The sequence below is a fragment of the Carya illinoinensis genome, chromosome 11, assembly GCF_018687715.1.
Source record: "Carya illinoinensis cultivar Pawnee chromosome 11, C.illinoinensisPawnee_v1, whole genome shotgun sequence".
Lineage (NCBI taxonomy): Eukaryota > Viridiplantae > Streptophyta > Magnoliopsida > Fagales > Juglandaceae > Carya > Carya illinoinensis.
The window spans coordinates 8,152,296-8,178,376 of record NC_056762.1 but is presented as its reverse complement, the minus strand read 5'-3'; the positions used below and the strand labels follow the sequence as shown (position 1 = coordinate 8,178,376).

Here is a 26,081-nt window from a genome sequence, read left to right as displayed (position 1 = left end):
CTATAACTTTAATGTGAACTTGTTCCCTTCTTGCTCATGCTTGTTTTCTTGATGTGCTTGACTCCATTGTGTAGACAACTTGAGCTTGAGACTTCTTTATTCTTTGAATTCATTTGTTATCATCAAAATTCATGTGTAGATATATAATTACACAAAACTTGAAACCTTGGGTTCAACACTTCTAAACTAGACACCCCAAGCAAATAAGAAAAACACTTCCAAATCATTCATACTTCCCCTTACTTTCAGTTTCATTACAACCTCCAAAATAGATGGTTGAGGTTCCATATTTCCCATCATAGGCAAATACTTTCTCCAATACTCCTTAATAGTTTGACAATGCAAGATTGCATGCAACAAGTCTTCTAATACAGTTTTGCGAAAGCAACAAACCCCCTCTGTAATAATTTTCTTCTTACTTAGGTTGAATTGAGTTGGAAGGCTCTCCTTACACAATCTCCATGTGAATACTTACACTTTTTTTGGCACTTTTATCTTCCAAATGGACTTCCATATATAATGCATGCTGCCTGTTTGTATCAAAACACTCCCCCTGTTGACTAAGTGATCTATCTTTGGTCATTCTATACATACGTCTCACACTGAACCTCCAATTTTTCTCATAACTCCAAATTCACTTATCAAATTGGTTGCCAGGACAAAAGATATCTTCAAAACTTCTACTACAACATTTGGATTGAATAGAGCTCCTACTTTATCCACTTGCCTCCTGTTTGTATTTTTGTCAATAAGACTATCCATTGTATCCTCCCATTGCTCTTCCCTAATTATAGACTCTTTTGTACATAGAGCTTGATGCCATGGGATCCAATTGTCTTTCCATATTTTTGCCTTTTGGCCATCTCCTATCCTCCATCTGTATCCTTGCATTGGCCATTTCGTTGCTAAACAAGCCATGAGGTTTTTAAATATTTTTACACCGTTTATACACACACACACACACACACACACACACACACACACACACATATATATATATGTATATATATATGTATTAATAATCAATTGTAACTTTATGTTAAAAATGAGTTATTTAATGAATGGACTGAGTTTGACCGACTTGACCATAAACAACCTTTTCTTTTTCTTTTTCTAAGAAAATATTATATTTATAAATATATATATATATATATATTAAAAGGAAAGTAATATAGTTATAAGGCATACAAAGTTAGGATGGGGAGGGTCTTTCCCACTAAGAAAATTTAGAACAAATTGTGGAAGTTTAATAAATGGTATGCAGCCAAACACATTGTTTGTTGCGGCCCATTGTGCCAAATTATGCGGCCATAGGTTTTGATGCCAATGAATTTTATGAATTGTCCAATTTTGGAAACCTTTTAATAGATTTGTAATGTCTGAAATGAGGTTGAAGATGGTCCAGTCTAGAGTCAATGAAGAGTTGCTAATTGCGTTTGTGATTTAATAAGTATATCAAAGGGTGCCGAGAAGAAGCTTCCTCAATTGCCAGTTTTACTGCTATTTCTTCACCAAAGGTGGGGTTAACAAACTCTATCTGTTGAGTTGCTACAAAAATAATATCTCCCAAGTTTGATCTGTAGATTGCAGCTGCAGTTGATCCTTGGTTCCTGACTGCTACATCGTAGGACAAGGAATATTGACCTGCTAGTGGTGGGATCCATTCAAGTAAGATGGTTGATGGTTGAGTCTTGATCTTCCACATGAGTTAATGCTCTTAGAAGATTTTGATCACGGAATTCGTGAAGGGGGGATATATGGATTCCTGGCAAGGGTGGTTATGAATAACCTGGTTTCTCAAAAACCATAAAGAATCCATTACTATTATTGCAAATAGCTAGAAGTTGTGAGAATTCTCTTTGTCAAAAAGATTGGATGGGTCTAAAATTATTTTCAACCATTCTCTGAGAGATTGTGCAGCAAATGAAGAGAGGTTGAGAGGCCAAGGAGATAGTCTCCAAAGGATTTTTGAATGAGCGCACCTGAGGAAAAAGTGGTCTGTGGTTTCTTCTTCTGTTTGACAAAGCAATCAAAGGATGTTTTCCTCTAAGAGAGTTAAGGGGGATTTTAATCTTGCCCTAGTTGGAAGTATGTTGGAAATGACTTTCAGAGAAACAACTTGAGTCTGTCTTGTGTCTTGCCCTGGTTGACCATAAACAGCTTATCAAACCATCTTGTTTATTTACGACTTTAGTATAGAATAATAATAATAATTCCAATCACAAGAAAAAAAAAGTACATATATTAAGAATTTTACAGAGTAATATATATACACACAAACATACTGCTTAAATAAAAATGTTAGCTAACCTTCAATTTCATTAATAACATTACTCGACTATTTTAAAATTAAGCCTCAAGAAGTTGCTTTTTAATTTTAAAGCAGTGTTAGATATAGTGTTAGGATATGCAAAATCCACGCACTCATTATGAAAAAATTGAGGCTTTTTAATGTTGGTCACATATTTGCCCTCACTTTTTTCAAAAAAAATATGCAGGACTTGCACATCATAAAACTATAAAATTATTTCCCTTAATTTTATTAAAATTGAGAAGAATTAGGCATTTAAATTGTGAAAGGATTATGCAATTATGTTAATTATAACTAAAATTAATTAGGAAACAATATATAATTAGTGCAAGAATGAATAAACAGCTTAAAGATGGTGTTATTTTAACGAATAATGTTATAAATTATACAATTGTAAAGGTTTTTTTCTAACTTAACGTAGATGGAGCTATGTTATTCAATCGACATAAAGCAGGGGTTGGTGTTATACTTAGAGATGAGAATAGTGGTGTTATCCTAGCTGCTAGTAAAACCGAAAATGAAGTTGCTGATCTTGAAAAAATTGAGCACTTATCTATAGTCAAGGGACTTCAATTTTGTAAATAATGGGATACTATTTTGAAGATTATTCTTAAAATTGATTGCTTGATGATGATTCAGGTGCTATATACTGTTGCTAGTTCTCTATCAATTCACGGGAATTTGCTAAAAGAAACACAATGTTTAATGAAGCTTTTTAGTTAGTGCAAAGTTCAACATGTGCATAGGTTAGGTAATGAAGCAGCTCAAAGACTTGCCCCCATGCTTAGCATGTGGAGGATATTGAAATGTGGTGGGCTAATGTTCCAATGCCTGTATCCCAAGTTGTCTGGCTCGATAAGATCTTTTTGTAATCCAATGTTTTTAATGAAATGTGTTTCCTCTCAAAAAAAAAAAAAACTTTGTTAATGTGACGGTTTGTAATAATCATTAGCTTTTTAATTAAAATTCAGATTAAATTAATTATAATTTCCAATTTTCTAAAAAATATTGCATGATAGAGGTTGTAGAATCCATAAGTTGTTAGACTTTAGATCTCCAAAGAATAAAAGTTCAAATGGGGGACGAGGGTTATGATGGATGAAAATTTATTAAAGGATTTTTTGTAATGACATTGATATTATCCTTATTCAAGTTACAGTGTGTTAAGATATAGATTAAAGAATAAAATTTACATTTTCTTATTAGTTTAAGTTTTTTAAATAAGTAGTGAGTTCAGTAAACTTTTGAGACAATGCAAATCAATAATCATTCTCCTTTATGCCTCTGTCTCTCCCTTTCCCTTTCGGCTTCCTAAGTTTCTCCCAATATTTCTTCGAATTCAAACAAAAAATTTCCTGGTACGGAATTCATAGATAAGCAGAAAGATGTTTCAGAAAGCGCAGAAACTAGAAAAGGAACTAAACAACATATATACATAGTAAAAGTCATAGAAAATGATGCCGATATTCCAAAAAGTCCTACAGAAAGTGGGCATAGGGCTTATTACAGTGAGCAGTTGAAAAGCAACGGCCAGCAAAACCAGATCACAACACAAAGCTAAGAATCAAAACCGATAATAAGGTCAAACTGCAGTAGATTTAAGGGCGTTCTGTCTGAAATGTTTGAGAAATCCCACAATCTTTTCATGAGGGGGGGCTGCCTCTTTCACTGCAGGTATCTCAGTTAGGGTTGTCAACCATGAAAATATCAGTGGAGTCTTCTCTGGGTCTATAATCTTGAAACCAAGGACTTCTTCCTGAAGTTTGTAGTGACCTAAAGAGGATATAAGTACAACGTTTAAGAGTCCTATATTCTCATGCTTAATGGATGTAGTGCCCTCAAGATCATCATCTGTAAAGGTGTTCTTCATTCCCTCTTCCAATACCATTAATTTCTCAAACAGTTCCTTGATGGCTTTTTCTTGTGCTTCTCCATCAGATTTTATTACCATGATCGATGTCTCCAACACCTGCATGCAAAATTTACAAGCATTAAAAATTCTGAACAACCAGCGAGAGTACGTACTGTGTTTGTGAAATTGGCACAAACATATATATGTCCACAAACACACATGATCTAGACTAAAGAAAACAATCCAAACCATGATTAAAACATTGTAAAGACTAAATATCCCTGCTCAAAATTACTCCTAAATGGAGAAATATATACTTTGCTAGTCTGAATATTCTACATCCATCTCTTTTGAGCATATTCTAATTTCTAACCAAAGAATGGTCAAACACCATAGATTGAAAATGAAAACATGCATGTCGGAATATTCCAAATTGATATAATTTTGGGCATATATTCTCATCACATCACTCAATTATAGAGATGCTTTTTAATGCCTCCAACAGATATATAAATATAAATATATATATATATATATATATATAAATGCAACAGATAAGATAAATCCAATGAGATCATGAACTCAAAAGAATCGGCCAAATTATAACAATTCAGTATGAAAGGTTGTGAATCAATTTAAGGTAGATGTCGTTTCATCTGACCTGTTGCAGATAGGTAGCCCAGAAACGAACTTGGGCTCTTTCGTAGGGATCTTGGGGCAGCAGTGGAGGACCATTTTTCCAGGTTTCATCGATGTATTCGAGGATAACAGATGACTCGACAATGGGTTTTCCATTATGAACAAGGACAGGAACCTTCTTGTGAATGGGATTGTAGTTGAGCAGAAGGGGGCTTTTGTTCTTCAAATCTTCTTCCACATACTTGAAGGGTATACCTTTAATTTTAAGGGCCAGTTCCACCCTCTTTGCGAAAGGACTAGTCCATGTTCCGTGCAGTGTTACTTGGTCTTCCTCCGCCATATCTGCCTTCCTCTCTTTCTCAGTGTTTTCTCTTGGCTATTGAGTTTCAACAATGGCCGAAGCTTCATTTGTAGTGCTTGTCGCCCTTCCTTTTTCACTTTGACAACTTTCTTGGAAGAGGGGCAAAAGAAATAAAATATACACATCATTCTACATTATATATTTTATATATTAAAATATTATTTTTTATTTTTTTTATTTTTTATTTTATTTTATTCTTATTAAACTAATTAAATTATTCTATTTATCATCCACATATTACATATTTATTATAAAAAAATAAAAAAATATTAAAATAAGTATGGTTTTAATAATTAAATTATTCTATTTATCATCCACATATTACATATTTATTATAGAAAAAATAAAAAAAATATTAAAATAAATATGATATGTGAAGTGTAAGGATGACAAGAAGATTTTTTTAATATAAAAACTATTACATCAGCCAAGTCAATTAGTTGACTTAATTTCTTGCACGAAAAGAAATAGAAATTAAGAAACGAGATTTCATTGGATAATTTATAAAATTTTAGTAAAGCAAATCTAGCTAAATATTGCCCTGGTTTCAGATAATATGTAAGTAATAATAATAAAATAATTAATAGTATTAAAAATAATAATAAATCCTCGATGTTGTGGCTTTAAATTGAATTAAATAAATGTCATGATTATCAGAGTGAGTACTCATTCTAGTCAGCAGTACCCCTAGAGCCAGAGGACATTATCATTAGAACGCAAGGATTTGATTAAGATGATCACAGTATCCAAATTAAGTTTTTCTTTTTCTTTTTTAAATATATATATATATACTTTTCTATTTTTTTTCCCCAACTATTTGTATTTGAAGATCCCAAAGAATATTAAGGAAGCATAGTCAGCTCTTATTTTTATGTAAATGATAATGCTAGAGTTACTATCCTTTTACAAAAAAATAATAGATAGATAGCAGTAGGTAGTACCCTATTATTATTCTTATAATACGATAGAATAACTTGAGATAACATGATCGTAGTTCCCCATATATATATATATATATAGACACAATCATTGCAGCTATTTTTTACCGAAAATAATCACCGATACAAAGCAATAGTTACTGCATTGGGTGGGGGGGTGACTTTGCTGTTCCAGGCAATCGTGGGTGCATTTATATATCCGTTCCCACGTTTGAACGGAGAAGCCTCTCAGCTTACTACGATAAAGGAAGTGTCGGTGCTTGTGAGAAGACCCCTTCCCATGACCAGAGGACCCCTTCCCATAACCGAGGAAAGAGGGGAGGTCTCGGACCTTACCATGAGAGTACGAGTTGTTTGCTTGAATGGGGATGCCTCGGACCTCATGAAAGGAAGTAATCAAGACAATCATGGCAATGAGGAGCAGTAGCGTTGCAACTTTCCCTGAAGTCATTTTCTCGATCCGGTTGTATTTCTTCTTCTTTAATTAGCCCCGGTAGCCTCCTAAATTGTCACAATTAACAAAGTGTGATGTGAGAGGCCAGAGGCGGCTTGGGACCTTTTAAACTATTATGGTAATTTATGGAGGATGATAACTGAAGGGTTTGTTTTGGGGAGGATTTTGGGACCAGACGACAAAGACGTGAGATCAAACGCAATAATAGGTCAAAAACAGAAACTAGACCTTGTTACATATTTCATTCGACTTCTGTCGTTACTATTTTATGGAGCATATTAAACCGTGACTGAATTTCTATCGCAGGTTAAAATTTTCTCCCAAAACAAGAATATTACTTGTAACACCAGCTTGGCACTCAGCTAGACCAAAACTACATTTTCTTTGTTAGTGTTCTGGGTGAGATCCAGTTTAGCCCAGTTTGTACGCAATGTAATCAACAAGAGGGTGGCAGCTTGGCAGGAGAGGCCGCAAATTAAGCCAATCCACAAATCCTGTCCAGAATGAGGAACGTTAAGCAAATGTTAAAACTTAAAACATATTTCCCCAAGTTTTTGTTTTCTTCCAAATTGCTATGAATCAATTGCATTATATGCGATTTTGTAAACAGACTACTATAAGATATGTGTTTCACCTTTGCCTGTAGTTTCAACTAAAAACCGAGGAAGATGGCAATTGGTACACCAATGAAGTAGAAAGTTGCCAAGTTAGCATACACAGCCAGGTGCTGCCAACCACATCCTCTGGCCACGCCTGCAGTGTATAAATCGTTAGCATTATTTAATTGAGAGGATAGGTTAGCCACAGCTGCTTATAAAAGAAAATTGGAGTTCAAACCTGACAAGACACCTTGAACAGAATCGGCAAATATTGAAACTGGAAGGAGGGTGTCATTGAAGCAAATTCCAGCATGATGGTTGGGCTGTCACTAAAGAATCCAGCCCAGATGTTATTGCCTAGGCAAAGAGCCCAAACAACTGTGAGTGCAAGAAAAACAGAGAGCTTGAGAGTTACAGCCATGGCACTCTTGGCCTGGTTGGGATTGCCTGCTCCTAACTCATTTGACACCCTTGTGCTGCCATAATAAGTTTTATTTTGAACAATACATGAGACAGAATTCAGAAATCTTAGAACTTGAAAGAACAGCAGAAACCTACTAGAAGTTTTTCAACCAACCTTGCAGCGGCACTCAGACCATATGTGATCATGTAGGCAACAGTTTCTGTGTTGACACTGGAGATATGATCCAAAAAGGAAAAGAAAAGAAAAGGTAAAGCGGGAAGATTAGGTCCGTAACAGATTCAAGGTTGTGAAAACGAAAAGATTATAAACTCACCACATTGCAATTAATGATGTAGTTGTTTCTGTGTTTTGCATCAGTCCTGCCAAGAAAACCAGAATCTCGAAAGCCCAGTACTCCAAACTGACAAATTTGAAAGTAGAGATGGCCATAAAAATTACGACACCATGATTGTATAACCTTGTCAGGTGGCTTCTCGCTCAATAGTGCGCTAAAAATGAAACCATTCGTGTTAAGACTTTTTTGGACAGCATGCAAGTTTGAAACAGGACTGGGTTTCCTTACTTCCTTTCGGAATTTGGTCTTTTCATAGTACAGTTCCAATAGAAAGAAGGTTTTAGAAAATCTTAACTAGGCTGCATCATATTTCTTATGGACTTTGTTGGTTATTTATGTTCTAAGCATCAACTTGCCTATTCGAGTGAGGCTATGCCATTGTTAAATTAGAGAGATCAAATATAGAATAGAAGTTCAGATCACTTACCATACCATTGCTGCAGAGGGCAGGGCTAGTTTCAAGTTGGTAAAAATATAACGGAAGGAATCCAATGAAAATCCTTCCCATGTATCCTTAAATTTAGTTGCGTATATGACATACATGGCCAGTATAAGAAATGACAGCCATAATGAAATTGAGGCTGCCAAAGATGCTCCCTTGAAACCAAGAGCTGTCCAATGTACTAAAGCCTATACAATGCCAATATGAAGAACCAATGGTAGCAATGAGCATACAACCAGGGGCATAACCATAGACTGTGTCTGAAGAAACCTCAAGATGTTCTGCAGAAAGCCATATGCAAATAGTCCAGGAATGAGAAATTTCATATAGAGAACGGCTGTCTTTGCAATCTCGGTATCTTGATGAAGAAAGATCAGTATGGGCTCTGTAGAGAACCAGATTATGGATATGATAATAGAGAATATGAAGGATATGATGCAAGAGGCTTGCAGATAAATCCCCAGCATTCCGTATAATTTTGCACCAAATCCTTGCCCACACAATGTCTCAAGAGCTCCACTTAAACCAACCTAAAATGATAACAATAAAGCGAATGGAGCTTCACTATAAGGTTAAATAGGAACAGCTCGCTGATAAAAATAAAGCATGAACTACCTATCTAATTAGAGATTAACTCATCTTGCTCACAGTTATATCACAATCTACAATTTTTTAGTCAGGCTATTATCTATCATTACTTCTTCAGGACATGGTGAAAGCTCATAACCATGTTAGTAATTGCTGAAAATTGCTCTGTTGGAACGAGAAAGATAAAGTAGAAACTGATAAATTGCTCTTCAAATCCAGCATATATATTAGTACTAAGATTTGGTGGGGGCTTTAATGTGTAAATCAAGTTTGATCCCATTGAAGACTTCAATCCAACAGTGGGGGGGCTTTCAAACGTGAGGACTTTATGCCTCAATAGTTTTTCCAATATGCTGGCACATGGGCCTTTGTGCTTACTCTTCCTTTCGGCTTATTTATGTCTTTTCGCTCATATGGGTATGAATTAGGATTATTCTTTTTTGCCCTCCCGAGCGTGTGGACTACTTTCTTGGATTCCCAGTTTGAATCCTTACGAAATTAAATGTGTTTCCTTTCCTTCTCTAAGATATAAGCTCAATCATAAAGTTTTCAAAGATTGGGAAAATTGTAGGAACAGTCATAGACAGATACATACACATACGCATGATAGAGAGAGTTACCAAGAAAGCGAAGCCGGTGACTGTTGCCCACGAGTTAGCAAGAGTGGCACCGGCAAGCTCGGAGTCACCAAGGTGGCCGGCAAACATGACGGACTAAGGTGATTAAGTAGTAGAAAACATTGGTAAGAATCATGGGCAAAGAAAACAAAGCTTGTTTCTTGGCCTCCTCCACTACCAACACCTTCTGCCACCAGTGACTACCTGATTCCTTCGTTTCATCTTCACCGTGACCGACCTCTATCAATGGTGTCTTGCTATCTAAATTTGCGTTTTCTCAAGTATCCATCTTTTTTCCAGTACTTCGTTCTGCTTCTTGTACTCGTAATATTCTTCTGGAGTATAAAAGTTTACTGAGGAATCTGGTATAAAGTACGTATATCACTCTGATATGTCTGTTATGACATCATTAGTTTCAAGACTCGATATTATATAAACAATAAATCTACTCAGCAGCCACTATTCCGTTGCAGCCATAAAAGCTATGACGTATAGACTGGCTCATCAATACGATTGAACCGATTAGATTGAAGCGATTAGATTCTCACCCTCATTCGATCAAATTTCCCATTTCCCCCCAAGAGCCTTCGAAGCCGTCTGAAGCCCTCCAACCCCCACTGAGCCATCGAAGCCCTCCAACCCCCTGGAGCCATCGATGGCTAAGCACAACCATCGATGGAGGTCCCCCAACCCCTATTCTATGCACCTTCTCTCCCTCTCGAAACCCATCTATGTTCTCTCCCTCCCGAAACCCTACGCCGTTCGGTGAAATCCCCCTTTGAAACTTTGAAACCCGTCCATGTTCTCTCCCTCCAGAAACCCTACGCCATTCGATGAAACCCCCCTCTGAACCTTCAAAATCCATCCATGTTCTCTCCCTCCCGAAACCCTATGCCGTTCGATGAAACCCCCCTCTGAACCTTTGAAACCCATCCATGTTCTCTCCCTCTTGGAACTCGACGCCGTCTGGTGAAACCCCCCTCTGAACCTTCTCCATTTCAACAACCAAAACCTTCTGCACGTTCGAGCTCTGCTACCTAGCCCCTTTCTCTCACTCCTCGTTGAAAAAGGTAAACTTTTTGTCACAGGATGTCTACTCCTCTACTTCATTCCCCACATTTTGGTTAAACGAAAGGTTCTAAACTGGAGAGGGTATTTTACATATTGCGAAACTGGAGTAGGGATTTTACAGATTACAAAACTGGAGTAGGTACAAATTTCACAGATTGCCTTGACTCATGGGTTGACTATGCTTTGGTTCTGTATTTTTCAATTTGTCTCTGGTTCTGTATTTTACAATTTGTGATTAGTATTTTACAATGGAATGATCCCTCTCTCATTCTTTGGTTCTGGAGTTGGTATTTTACAATTTGTCTCTGGAGTAGGTTTATTCCATATCCCATAGTTTACTCCTCTACTTTATAACTACAGACAATTTTTTCTTTGTTTTCTCGGCAACCAAACATAATGCTACGGATTTTTGGAGCTGTAGGTTGATCTAATTATGGATTTGTATATTTTTGGTTTACTCAAAAATCATGTTCCTTATTCTAATTATGGTGTATGTACATGTATGATAATGTATCGATTTAATGTAAATTAATAATATTTGATAATTGATAATTGTGCATTTTGATGCAAATGTCTGGATTTTGTGACCGAAATCTTGTTTAACAGATCATGTATTATTAGTTCAGTTTCAAATATGTCCATTTTGCAGATGATCACTTACTTACTTTCTCACAATTTGTTCTTGAATGTCTTTGGTTTTTCTGAAGCACGCATGGCATCATCTCATTCATCATCTGTAGTTAATGATTCTCAAATTGAGTCACCAACTTGTTGGTGTGGTTTGAAAACTACATAAAAAACGTCCCACATGAAGAAAAATCCTAGAAGGAGATTTTTTGATTGCCCAAATTATAATACGGTAAAACAACTTTATATTTGTCTTATTTGCATAATTATTTGATGATTGTGGTTGGTATTTTATCATGTTAATTGGGAGTTTACATTGTGTGCATGGAAATGCAATGTGTGAATTTTTTGTATGGGCGGATATACTTTATCTGCTAGAAGAGAATTTTCGTGCAAGAGAGAATAAGGCTTCGAAGATGTGGGATGCTGTACTATATCGCGAATATGACGTTCGAAAAATGAAAGATAAAGTGAGAACGATAGCAAAGAATCTGAAAAAGGAAAAGCAAAAATTGCTGTTTTTGTACTGGGTTATCACATTTGTAATAATGTTTGCTTGGTTTGGAGAAATTCCATGTAAACATAATGTTGTATATGGATTAGATTAGATGGTTTTTGAATGGTTGGCTTGTTAAGACCATGTTTTGATGAACAACATGTAACTAATATGTTGCTAAAGCAACCTGTGTATATTGGATTAGATTAGATGGTTTTTGAATGGTTGGCTTCTTATGACCATGTTTTGATGAACAACATGTAACTAATATGTTGCTAAAGCAACCTGTGTAATGAAAACAAAATTCTGCACTTCAATCGACTTTAGCCAAGTCTTATTATTTGATCGACTATGATCATTTAATCTATAATGAAAGCAGTCTAGTGTGGAACCTTGCTATGTTTTCACTTATTATTTGAGATGTGTATTCTATAGATGTTTGGATTGTTTTGTTTTTGCTATGATTGTGCAAATTTGTAATAAACAAAAATTAAAGAGCCTGTCATGATTGTGAAAATTTGTAATAAAAATTTGTTTTTGCTATGATCTTTTATTATTTATTTAGCTTCTAATTTTAGAAATTAATTTATAAAATTAATCAAAATCCATTAGTTAAATCAGCATAATTCATGATGCTTTCTTGCCGAGGCTCTTGCATGTTCTGAAATTTAAATGCCTTTGACTTACTCATCGACCAAAATTGTCCTACTTTCAAGTTTTGAGTAAAATTCCAACAAATTGCTACTTGTCCAAACCAAGTGAGTTATCATGCAGAATGCACTAATGGCAATAATTAAAACAACACTTTCTTTCCTACATTTTCTTTACATATCTTCAGACATATTTACATTGCCTGAACTCTAGATTATAAACCATACACAACTACTCATTCCTAAACTACAAAAAACATCACCATGAGCCTTTCAGTAGCACCTTCCTCTTCATCAATTTGCTTTGCCAAACAACTCCTATTTATAAGCACACTGGAAGAATCCCAACCAGTCATGCAATCCTGATGTTCAAGTAGGCTAATCAAATCCTGACAAATGTAATAATAAAACTTTAGAAATATTAAATCGTGAGGTTCAATCATTCATCACCATTTCCATGAAAATGGCAATCCAATTATACTGTACACATTAAAAACTATACACAATAGCCATTATTTGTCTTAAGTGGTACCCTTTCAAAAGAAGAAAGTTAAAACAAATATAAAAAAATCTCATAAATATCGCATGGTCATATTTAAATTGAAAAAGTTTTCCCATCTATTACGAAAAATTTAGAGAACAAATGATTGAAACAATTTAATATATGTACATGGCTCATGACAGAAACTAAGTTTGAAACAAGAGCACCTAACCTTCCTCTTCAGAACCCTTGCACTGTCACTTTCCATCCCGAGCCACAGCCCACACTCGTAAACAACGGGCACACCGCATTAAATGGCCAGAGGACAAAACAAGCAAGGTCAGAGTCAGACGTCCACTCACTCCTGTAACCACGATAGTGTGCGCACCTCTCTCTCACCTAGAACAAGGGACAAACGAAGGAAGAATGAGCGACTCACATACAATACGACAAGGTGACGGTTGACATGAAAGAGGACCCTGTCGGCCAATATGGCCATCAGCAGAAGCAACGAAGGAGCGCCAGACCAAGCCCGAGAAGGCCATCAAGTTGAATATGATGACTAATCAAGTCATCTTCCCAAGCGACAACCCACACCAGCAAACAACGGGCACACCGCATTAAATGGTCAGAGGAACCAATACGCAAGGTCAGAGCCGGACGTCCACTCACTCTTATAACCACGATAGTGTGCACACCTCTCTCTCACCTACAACAAGGGACAAACAAAGAAAGAAAGAGCGACCCATGTAAAATATGGCAAGGTGATGGTTGACATAAAGAGGAAGAGCATGTCGCTAGTATAGCACTCAATACGCCATTGCACAATCTGCTAGCAGTGAGTGAGGACCACCATGACCAGGTATATAATCACTTCTCAGGCTCAAGTAAAGGGATCTTAACACTTTTTCTCCAAGCACACAGCTCACAAAAAGATTATTCTAACTTAGGTATCAAAAGTGTCAGTTACCACCCTGAGCTCTCGTCTTAGTGGATCTTGCAAGTCTTTGAAAGGAATCACTAAGTTGAACAAGATCCAAAACATGACATCAAGAGTGGCATCGTCTGTGTGATCCACGAATAGTGTGTCATTCGTATTGATTGAGCTAAAATATTGTATATTTTGTACATTTAGAACCAATATATTTTAATTAGTTCATGACATATTATTGATTTTAGATGGAAAAATGGTTAATAGGCATAAATATGAGTTGTGACTTTTAATTGATTAATATCATGTTTATGCTTAATTTTATAATTTGTAATTTAATTGGACAATATTTTCTCACATGCACAATATATTTCTGATATTCAACTCTTCATTTTAATTTATTTTTGATTTCTTATTTAAATGAGGAACACAAGGATATGGAGCTAAATAGGCGAAGGAAATGCAAGGCATTGGCTAGTCAAGCTCTTCATGTAAGACCCAATGATTTTTGAAGTCAAAAGAAGTGTAGCTCTTGCATTGGAACAAATAGAAAATTCTTTTCATAGTCAAAAGAAAAGTGAACAGAATGGAGAGGAAGAGAGGATGCATCATTATTTTTGGGACTGGGACCGAAAGAAAAATAGGGTTTTCCATTTGGAGGCAACGCAGCAGCACATGGACAAAGAGGAAAAAAGCTGGCAATGGAACCACACGCTGAACCAAAAGGGAAACTGCATGCAACATCTTTCTGGATGCAAACCGAAGACAGGGAAAGCTCCTAGTTTTGGTCTCTTTGGGTTTTGAAAAAAAGAAAGGAACATGGAGTGAGTTGGAAGCTGGTTCAACATGGAGTGAGCTGGAAGCTGGTTCTCGCACGAAAAAAGGGGAGTGATTTACAGACTCGTTAGGAGTGGAGCTACTGAGAGGCTGGTAGAACGAAAAAGGAAGGGGGAGTTTTCCCTTTTGGTCTGGGATGCAACAGAGACTAGGGGAGGAGGGAAGGTAGCAGGTGGACAAAAAAAAAAGTTGGGTTCACGTGAAAGAGTAGGAGTGAAAACAGAGAGGAAAAAAAAAAGCTTAGAGTTCATAAGGGTTTCTTTTGGCTTTTTGGGGAGTTAGAGCTTTTCGTTTTAAAGAGAGAATGGGGGATTGATGGAAAAGATAGGTGGAGCGTGAGAGACTTTCTCGTCAGGGACACTGAGCTACTGACTTAAAGAGGGAACATCAACGGGAAAAAAAAAGAGCACGAAGAAAGGCTGGGAAAAAGAAAAGGTGGACGTTGGCACAAATAAAATGAACTTACGGACATGAGAGGCTGGAGTTGGTTTCTGGGGGGTGATTTTTCATTTCTCGTAGGTGGGGCTTTGGACTTCACCTACGAGAGCTGGGGATGCTTACAGAATGATGGAAAATGTTTTCGGAAGGACTAGGGGCACGGAGATAGGTTGGGAAAAAGAAAGCTGGACGTTTGGAGGGGACTGAACAGACCCGGCTTGGCTTCTTTGTTAGAGGAGCATTTTTTCTTACTGTGAGAGACTTTGCAAAAGAGAATGGAAGGGGAGCAGCCAAAGAGAAAGAAAGGTTGAGAAAGACTTTCTATAGCTAGAGGTGCTTTGTTTTTAGAGGAAAAAATAGAGAGCTTCGGGCTTGGTTGGATGAAAGGAAGTGAAGTCAAGCAGCAGCTTTACGAACGGATGATGTGAGAATTGGACGAGGGCAATGGAAAGACTTTCCGACAGGGAGTTTCATGTGAGAGAGTACTGATTGTTTCATTTTTATTGACTGGACACTGTGGATTGGACAGAAGGAACGTTGGACTTCATGCAAGACGGAAGATAAGTTTTCATCTACTAGGGCTTGGACTTGTGAGAGTTTTGGAGTGAAAGCAGCTGGACAGTAGGTGGTCTCTTGGGCTTGCTGGTTTTGAGCTTAGCGAGAGAAGAAAAAAAAAAAAAAACAAGTTAAGAAATAGGAGACGGGAGGGAGTTTTTTTTTGGACCAAACGGATAATGAGTTTTTTTTCGTTTAGGGCTTCATATTCTCTTTACTTTTGCTCTATGTTTTAGATTATTTTTCTAGTATTAATTTATATGTTTTATTTTAGTTGTCTTATGGAGAATATTTTTATGAGTTTCGTAGCTCTTGGGATGAATATAGTTGGTTAAATTCTTGTACTAAGATTAGATGTAAAATTTAATGATTTAGACATTATATTCAGATCGACATTGGAATTTCTATTATGAGTTTGATCGATTGAATAATTTTATTACTAGATATTTTGATTATCTATATATTTATCTTGATTTATTGTGATTTCTGAATACAGTGAATGCTTGAAAAAAATTCCTGTGATATTCAAATGAGTTTGTGAATATTTTAACTATCAATCGTTCAGGCTTAATCATTAGTGACTATTTTTCTTAACTTTAAATGTTAAATCTTTCAATTAAACGGAATTATTATTTTAGTTTAATTGAAGTAAATCGATTGAAAACAATATTCTAAATTATTATACGGATCCTCGAAACTTTAGTCATCCTTTACGTTGATTTATTTTATCATTTTAGTTTTATTTTGATCCTTTAAAAATCTTCATCTCAGTGATTTTCTTGTCTACTTGATTGCACGTTCATTTTAATAATTTATTTTCTTTGTTTGAGTTATTTCTTTTATCACATAAGTCAATCTATGTGGATTCAACCTTACTAGATACTACAACACCTATATACTTGGAGGTAAAACTGCACTAAATCTTTTGTTCACTAGTTTAAATCAAAATCTAGGCGAAACACATATGCTAGCAACAAAGCGTTCACAAACCAAGCGAGGATAGAAAGAATCTTCGAGGAACATGGAGGCAAGGCTAGTCGAGATGGAGGACATGATAAAGAAACCAACCACGAAGTTACAAAGCCTTCGGCAAGAAAATGAAGTTCTGTAGAGAGCGATTGGCGAGTTTATGGAGAACGTAGGACCAAGCCAGAACGAGCATGTCGAGTTGCTAAGTGCTGCGGAGGTAGACGCGACAGAAGAGGAAAGAAGGCAAATGCACCATGAGTTGTAGGAGATCATGGACAAGTATGCAAAAATGGCCAAGAAGATAAGCGCATCATCTTTCGTAAACCAACTGCTTACTAGCACCAACTTACCACACATCACAAACATCATGGTGGCACTAGTTTTGCCCAATTTTAAAGCCCATTAGATGGAGATGTTTAGCGGATCTAAGGATCCTCTTGAACATTTGGAGACAATTAAAGCCCACATGACTCTTCATGGATTCTTGTGGGAGATCACGTGCCGAGTTTTTCCCCTAACGTTTAAAGGCACAGCAAAGGGGTAGTTCAGGTTGCTACCCTCAGGGTCCATCAACATGTAGGGAGAGCTGGCATGCCTATACTTGACACAATTTATGACAAGCAGAAAGAGGAAATGACCGGCAGCATACCTCTTGTCTATCAAGCAACACAACAACAAGACTCTAAAATCATGCCTGTCCCAGTTCAATAGAGAACGGATGATGACGGATGACCAGGACGAGAAAATCACAATTGTTGCCCTACTAGGAGGCATTTGGCTAAGAAGTGCGTTCATATTAGAGTTGACACAAAAGACCCCCACGACGTTGTGGGAGTTCATGGACTTCACAAATAGCTTCATCAACGTGAAAGACACACTACGAGCCCTAATGGAAGCTGCGGAGGTAGACGCGGCAAAAGCAGAAAGAAAGTAGATGCACCATGAGTTGCGGGAGATTATGGGCAATTATGCAGAAATGTCCAAGAATATTTGCACATCATCCTCCATAGACCAACTACTTACTAGCACTGACTTACCATACATCGTAGAAAGCATGGCGGCACCATTTTTCTACAATTTTAAAGTTCATAAGATGGATATGTATGGTCCTCTTAAGCATTTGGAGATGTTTAAAACCCACTTGACTCTTCATGTGTTTCCGAGCGAGATCACGTGCCAAGCTTTTTCCCTTTATGTTGAATACTTTACCTATTTTTTTTATTCTGTGAGTAGGGATCGTGGGGTAGTAGCGGAGGACCATTTTTCCAGGTTTCATCGACGTATTCGAGGATAACAGATGACTCAACAATGGGTTTTCCATTCTGAACAAGGATAGGAACCTCCTTGTGAATGGGATTGTAGTTGAGCAGAAGGGAGCTTTTGTGCTTCAAATCTTCTTCCACATACTTGAAGGGTATAACTTTAATTTTAAGGGCCAGTTCCACCCTCTATGCGAAAGAACTAGTCCATGTAATTCCGTGCAGCGTTACTTGGTCTGCCTCCGCCATATCTGTCTTCCTCTCTTTCTCATGTTTTCTCTTGGCTATTGAGTTTCAACAATGGCCAAAGCTTCATTTGTAGTGCTTATCGGCCTTCCTTTTCGCCTTGTCAACTTTCTCGGAAGAGGGGCAAAGGAAATAAAATGTTAAAACTTCTTTCGTCAGGGATTGCATCAGCGAAGTCAATTAGTTGACTTTATTTCTTGCACGAAAAGAAATAAAAATTAAGAAACAAGATTTCATTGGATAATTTATAAAATTTTAGTAAAGCAAATCTAGCTACTTTGAATATTGCCCTGGTTTCAGATAATATGTAAGTAATAATAAAAAAATAATTAATAGTATTAAAAATAATAATAAATCCTCGATGTTGTGGCTTTAAATTGAACTATATAAATGTCATGATTATTAGAGTAAGTTAAAATTTTTAAGTTTTTTCACTTTTTCTTTTACCATTTTTTAAAACTATTTAGACATTTTTTTAAAATAAAAAGTCACACATTTATTTAAAAATATTTACTTAATTATTAAATAAAAATTTTGGTAGAGAATTTCAATAGAAATCCATTGTGAAACTAGTGTATTCCTTAATACTAAACAGGATATAGATGATCAGCTTGACATCCAGATCAAACAACCGTTAGACAAACGTCCTCATTCTAGTCAGCAGTACTCCTAGGGCCAGAGGACATTATCATTAGAACGTAAGGATTTGATTAAGATGATCACAGTATCAAATTAAGTTTTTTTTTTTTTTTTAAATATATATATATACTTTTTTTTCCCCAACTATTTGTATTTGAAGATCCCAAAGAATATTAAAAAAGCGTAGTCAGCTCTTATTTTTATTTAAATGATAATGATAGGTTGCTATTCTCTTGCAAAAGAATAATAGATGAATAACAGTGAGGTAGTACCTATCATTATTTTTATAAGAGCAATGTTATATAACGTTGTAAAATTATAAACGTCGTGTAATCACTTTGAAAAGAGTAGAGTCTATGATTAAAAAGTTAGTTTTTTTTTCATGTGGGTCCCATATTAATTCATTTTTTTCAAAGCGACTGCATGCCGCCTGCACAATCACGACTGCAAATATCATTTCTCTTCTTATAATACCATAGAATAACTTGATATAACATGATCGTAGTTCCCCATATATATATATAGACACAATCATTGCAGCTATTTTTTACCGAAAATAATCACCGATACAAAGCAATAGTTACTGCATTGGGTGGGGGGGTGACTTTGCTGTTCCAGGCAATCGTGGGTGCATTTATATATCCGTTCCCACGTTTGAACGGAGAAGCCTCTCTGCTTACTACGATAAAGGAAGTGTCGGTGCTTGTGAGAAGACCCCTTCCCATGACCAGAGGACCCCTTCCCATAACCGAGGAAAGAGGGGAGGTCTCGGACCTTACCATGAGAGTCCGAGTTGTTTGCTTGAATGGGGATGCCTCGGACCTCATGAAAGGAAGTAATCAAGACAATCATGGCAATGAGGAGCAGTAGCGTTGCAACTTTCCCTGAAGTCATTTTCTCGATCCGGTTGTATTTCTTCTTCTTTAATTAGCCCCGGTAGCCTCCTAAATTGTCACAATTAACAAAGTGTGATGTGAGAGGCCAGAGGCGGCTTGGGACCTTTTAAACTATTATGGTAATTTATGGAGGATGATAACTGAAGGGTTTGTTTTGGGGAGGCGACCCATTTTGGGACCGGACGACAAAGACGTGAGATCAAACGCAATAATAGGTCAAAAACAGAAACTAGACCTTGTTACATATTTCATTCGACTTCTGTCGTTACTATTTTATGGAGCATATTAAACTGTGACTGAATTTCTATCGCAGGTTAAAGTTTTCCCCCAAAACAAGAATATTACTTGTAACACCAGCTTGGCACTCAGCTAGACCAAAACTACATTTTCTTTGTTAGTGTTCTGGGTGAGATCCAGTTTAGCCCAGTTTGTACGCAATGTAATCAACAAGAGGGTGGCAGCTTGGCAGGAGAGGCCGCAAATTAAGCCAATCCACAAACCCTGGCCCGAATGAGGAACGTTAAGCAAATGTTAAAACATATTTCCCCAAGTTTTTGTTTTCTTCCAAATTGCTATTGTTGTTTTTTTGCTCCTTGGTTTAGTCCCACACCGGTGGGAAATAACAAAGGGGCATGTTTTAAGGATTATAAATAAGAGGCTTAGCCTCTTAGTTTAAGTGCACCAGTTGAAAGCTTATCTAGTAACTTTTGACTTTAATTAAATTCTTCTATTAACCTTTTGTAAAAGGGGAAGAGGTGTAAAGTTAAAGTTTTACTAGTGGGGTAGCTTTGTAGGTGTGGTGAGGAGAAAAATTGTGTGATTGTAACAATTTTTCACATAGTAAATTTTCTTCTCTGGGTCTGATGGTTTTTCTCCTGTTTTGGAGTTTCCACATAAATTTCTTGTGTTGTTATTATTTCTCTATTTTTCTTGTTATTCCTGCAAAGGGTAGATCCTAGGGGGGGTGAATTTGGAGGTTCAAATTCCCAACAATTGGTATCAGAGCCACTAGGTTCTTTTTGTGGGGTGGAGCTTTGGTGTGGTAGTGTGGATACGTACAGTCTAAAGAAGTTCTGTCTAGGAGATTGGAAATTTTAAGTGTGTCCATTGTGACCCTCCAATCTTTCCTGGGAACTGAATTAGTGAGGTACTATTCATTTCTACAGTAAATTCATCAAAGCAATGCCAGGAAGTAGGCCTTCAAATCTTGTCAAATTTGAGGTGGAGAAATTTGATGGGAGAATCAATTTTGGCTTGTGGCAAGTACAAGTCAAGGATGTCTTGATTCAATCAGGATTACACAAGGCATTGAAGGGCAGACCAACACATGAAGTCAGCACTGGTACTAGTGTGACTGGTGAAATGAGCAGATCTAAAATGAGCGACAATGATTGGGAGGATCTGGATTTGAGAACAGCAAGTGCGATACGTCTGTGCTTGGCCAAAAATGTTCTTGCAAATGTATATGGAATATCTACGGTAAAGGAACTCTGGGAAAAACTTGAAGAGTTGTATCAGACGAAGGGCGTCTCAAATCGTGTGTACCTGAAGGAGCAGTTTCATACACTGCGGATGAGTGAAAGTACAACTATTTCAGATCATTTAAGTGTTCTCAATGGCATTGTCGCTGAGCTAGAAGCTATTGGAGTTAAAATTGATGATGAGGATCAAGCCTTGAGATTCATCTTGTCTCTTCCACCTTCCTATGAGCACATGAAACCTATTTTGATACATGGGAAGGAGAAAATAATTTTTTCAGAGGTTACCAGTAAAATCTTTTCTGAAGAGAGAAGACTAAGTAGTGGAAGTAATGTTCCACTTGAGAACTTAGCGATGGTAGCAGCTGGAAATGGGAAGATGAAGAACTCCATGAAGAAGAAAGTAGTCTGCTGGGGGTGTGGACAATCTGGGCACGTCAAGAAAAATTGTCCAAGAGCTGGAGCGGGTTCGACAAATGGCTCCAAGTCAGTAAATGGAGATACTGATATTGATGCTAATATTGTGTCTCTCTCCATGGAAGATTGTGATCTTTAAAAAGAGACATGTACATCCTCATGGCATGCCGCTAATTCCCAAAGTTGTCATGATAGAGGATGTGTTAATATTAGCGGGTCCACAAGTTTGCACACAGGCATTGGTTTGGCATTGATGCAGGGTGTGTGGTGGAAATTCATGTCGATGGCTGATGAACTTCCAGGAGAGCCAAACGTGGAAGTTACACCATAGTTTTCAGCAAGGTTATTTTCGACATGGGCCGAAGTGAAATGTTTGGAATTAGTTTATTCTGAGTGGGTATGCTTTTATGGTGAAGCATGATAGCGGAAGCTATGAAGATCTTCATTGAGGTGGAGTTTGGCTGTGGGACTAGTCAAAGTCGCAAGGTGGAGATTGTTGTTTTTTTTATCCATGGTTTAGTCCCACACCGGTGGGAAATAACAAAGGGGCATGTTTTAAGGATTATAAATAAGAGGCTTAGCCTCTTAGTTTAAGTGCACCAGTTGAAAGCTTATCTAGTAACTTTTGACTTTAGTTAAATTCCTCTATTAACCTTTTGTAAAAGGGGAAGAGGTGTAAAGTTAAAGTTTTACTAGTGGGGTAGCTTTGTAGGTGTGGTGAGGAGAAAAATTGTGTGATTGTAACAATTTTTCACATAGTGAATTTTCTTCTCTGGGTCTGGTGGTTTTTCTCCTGTTTTGGAGTTTCCACATAAATTTCTTGTGTTGTTATTATTTCTCTATTTTTCTTGTTATTCCTGCAAAGGGTAGATCCTAGGGGGGTGAATTTGGAGGTTCAAATTCCCAACAGCTATGAATGAATTGCAGTATATGCGATTTTGTAAACAGACTACTATAAGATATGTGTTTCACCTTTGCCTGTAGTTTCAACTAAAAACCGAGGAAGATGGCAATTGGTACACCAATGAAGTAGAAAGTTGCCAAGTTAGCATACACAGCCAGGTGCTGCCAACCACATCCTCTGGCCACGCCTGCAGTGTCTAAATCGTTAGCATTATTTAATTGAGAGGATAGGTTAGCCACAGCTGCTTATAAAAGAAAATTGGAGTTCAAACCTGACAAGACACCTTGAACAGAATCGGCAAAGATTGAAACTGGAAGGAGGGGTGTCATTGAAGCAAATTCCAGGATGATCGTAGGGCTGTCACTAAAGAATCCGGCCCAGATGTTATTGCCAAGGCAAAGAGCCAAAACAACTGTGAGTGCAAGAAAAACAGAGAGCTTGAGAGTTACAGCCATGGCACTCTTGGCCTGGTTGGGATTGCCTGCTCCTAACTCATTTGACACCCTTGTGCTGCCATAATAAGTTTTATTTTGAACAATACATGAGACAGAATTCAGAAATCTTAGAACTTGAAAGAACAGCAGAAACCTACTAGAAGTTATTCAACCAACCTTGAAGCGGCACTCAGACCATATGTGATCATGTAGGCAACAGTTTCTGTGTTGACACTGGAGATATGATCCAAAAATGAAAAGAAAAGAAAAGGTAAAGCGGGAAGATTAGGTCTGTAACAGATTCAAGGTTGTGAAAACGCCGAAAAGATTATAAACTCACCACATTGCAATTAATGATGTAGTTGTTTCTGTGTTTTGCATCAGTCCTGCCAAGAAAACCAGAATCTCGAAAGCCCAGTACTCCAAACTGACAAATTTGAAAGTAGAGATGGCCATAAAAATTACGACACCATGATTGTATAACCTTGTCAGGTGGCTTCTGGCTGAATAGTCCGCTAAAAATGAAACCATTCGTGTTAAGACTTTTTTGGACAGCATGCAAGTTTGAAACAGGACTGGGTTTCCTTACTTCCTTTCGGAATTTGGTCTTTTCATAGTACAGTTCCAATAGAAAGAAGGTTTTAGAAAATCTTAACTAGGCTGCATCATATTTCTTATGGACTTTGTAGGTTATTTATGTTCTAAGCATCAACTTGCCTATTCGAGTGAGGCTATGCCATTGTTAAATTAGAGAGATCAAATATAGAATAGAAGTTCAGATCACTTACCACACCATTGCTGCAGAGGGCAGGGCTAGTTTCAAGTTGGTAAAAATATAATGGAAGGGATCCAATGAAAATCCTTCCCATGTATCCTTAAATTTAGTTGCGTATATGACATACATGGCCAGTATAAGAAATGACAGCCATAATGAAATTGAGGCTGCCAAAGATGCTCCCTTGAAACCAAGAGCTGTCCAATGTACTAAAGCATATACAATGCCAATATGAACAACCAATGGTAGCAATGAGCATACAAACAGGGGCATAGCCATAGACTGTCTGAAGAAACCTCAAGATGTTCTGCAGAAAGCCATATGCTAATAGTCCAGGAATGAGAAATTTCAAATAGAGAGCGGCTGTCTTTGCAATCTCGGTATCTTGATGAAGAAAGATCAGTATGGGCTCTGTATAGAACCAGATTATGGATATGATAATAGAGAATATGAAGGATATGATGCAAGAGGCTTGCAGATAAATCCCCAGCATTCCGTATAATTTTGCACCAAATCCTTGCCCACACAACGTCTCAAGAGCTCCACTTAAACCAACCTAAAATGATAACAATAAAGCGAATGGAGCTTCACTATAAGGTTAAATAGGAACAGCTCGCTGATAAAAATAAAGCATGAACTACCTATTTAATTAGAGATTAACTCATCTTGCTCACAGTTATATCACAATCTACAATTTTTTAGTCAGGCTATTATCTATCATTACTTCTTCAGGACATGGTGAAAGCTCATAACCATGTTAGTAATTGCTGAAAATTGCTCTGTTGGAACGAGAAAGATAAAGTAGAAACTGATAAATTGCTCTTCAAATCCATATATATTAGTACTAAGATTTGGTGGGGGCTTTAATGTAAATCAAGTTTGATCCCATTGAAGACTTCAATCCAACAGTGGGGGGGCTTTCAAACGTGAGGACTTTATGCCTCAATAGTTTTTCCAATACGCTGGCATATGGGTCTTTGTGCTTACTTTTCCTTTCGGCTTATTTATGTCTTTTCGCTCATATGGGTATGAATTGGGATTATTCCTTTTTGTCCTCCCGAGCGTGTGGACTACTTTCTTGGATTCCCAGTTTGAATCCTTACGAAATTAAATTTGTTTCCTTTCTTCTCTAAGATATAAGCTCTATCATAAAGTTTTAAAAGATTGGGAAAATTGTAGGAACAATCATAGACAGATACATACACATATGCATGATAGAGAGAGTTACCATGAAAGCGAAGCTGGTGACTGTTGCCCAGGAGTTAGCAAGAGTGGCACCGGCAAGCTCGGAGTCGCCAAGGTGGCTGGCAAACATGACGGAAACCAAGGTGATTAAGTAGTAGAAAACATTGGTAAGAATCATGGGCAAAGAAAACAAAGCTTGTTTCTTGGCCTCCTCCACTTCCAACACTTTCTCCCACCAGTGACCACCTGATTCCTTCGTTTCATCTTCACGGTGACCGACCTCTATCAATGGTGTCTTGCTATCTAAATTTGCGTTTTCTGAAGTATCCATCTTTTTTCCAGTTCTTCGTTCTGCTTCCTGTACTCGTAATATTCTTCTGGAGTATAATTTGCGTTTACTGAGGAATCTGGGATCGAGTCCGTATATCACTCTGATATGTCTGTTATGACATCGTTAGTTTCAGGACTCGATATTATATAAACAACAGCCACTATTCTGTTGCAGCCATAGAAGCCATGACGTGTAGACTGGCTCATTAATTCGATTGAACCGGTTAGATTAAAACGGTTAGATTCTCCCCCTCATTCGGTCAAATTTTCCATTTCCCCCCAAGAGCCTTCGAAGCCGTCTGAAGCCCTCCAACCCCCACTGAGCCATCGAAGCCCCCCAACCCCTTGGAGCCATCGATGGCTAAGCATAGCCATTGACGGAGGTCCCCTAACCTCTATTCTTTGCAGCTTCTCTTCCTCTCGAAACCCATCCATGTTCTCTCCCTCCCGAAACCTTATGCCGTTCGGTGAAAGCCCCCTCTGAAGCTTCGAAACCCATCCATGTTCTCTCCCTCCCGAAACTCTATGTCGTACGGTAAAACCCCCCTCTGAACCTTCTCGATTTCAACAACCAAAACCTTCTGCACATTCGAGCTCTGCTACCTAGCTCCTTTCTCTCACTCCCGTTGAAAAAGGTAAATGTTTTGTCACGAGATGTCTACTCCTCTACTTCATTCCCCCATATTTTACAGATTGTGAAACTGGAGTAGAGATTTTACAGATTGTGAAAGTGGAGTAGGTAAAAATTTTACAGATTGTCTTGACTCATGGGTGACTATGCTTTGATTCTGTATTTTTCAATTTGTCTCTAGTTCTGTATTTTACAATATATGATTAGTATTTTACAATGGAATTATCTCTCTCTCATTTTTTGGTTCTGGAGTTGGCATTTTACAATTTGTCT

General features: G+C 37.3%; 1 protein-coding gene and 2 pseudogenes across 1 annotated transcript; all 3 read right to left on the bottom strand.

The window, feature by feature from the left end:
- Positions 1–3,718: 3,718 nt before the first annotated feature.
- On the bottom strand, positions 3,719–5,273 carry LOC122280415 (glutathione S-transferase U9). The gene is made up of 2 exons (XM_043091306.1): positions 4,825–5,273; positions 3,719–4,280 (listed from the first exon to the last, which is right to left on the bottom strand). The coding sequence occupies exons 1-2, from the start codon at positions 5,140–5,142 to the stop codon at positions 3,894–3,896; spliced, it is 705 nt and encodes a 234-aa protein (XP_042947240.1). The 5' UTR covers positions 5,143–5,273; the 3' UTR covers positions 3,719–3,893.
- Positions 5,274–6,866: 1,593 nt separating this feature from the next.
- On the bottom strand, positions 6,867–13,429 carry LOC122282185 (annotated as a pseudogene).
- A 6,557-nt stretch (positions 13,430–19,986) lies between these two features.
- On the bottom strand, positions 19,987–25,178 carry LOC122282184 (annotated as a pseudogene).
- Between the last annotated feature and the right edge of the window lie 903 nt (positions 25,179–26,081).

Bases quoted from the DNA above. Each gene is read 5' to 3' on its own strand.
- LOC122280415 (XM_043091306.1), bottom strand. From the start codon at position 5,142: ATGGCGGAGGAAGACCAAGTAACACTGCACGGAACATGGACTAGTCCT. The intron at 4,281-4,824 runs GTCAGATGAAAC...TTTTGCATGCAG, and splicing joins GGGCTACCTATCTGCAACAG to GTGTTGGAGACATCGATCAT.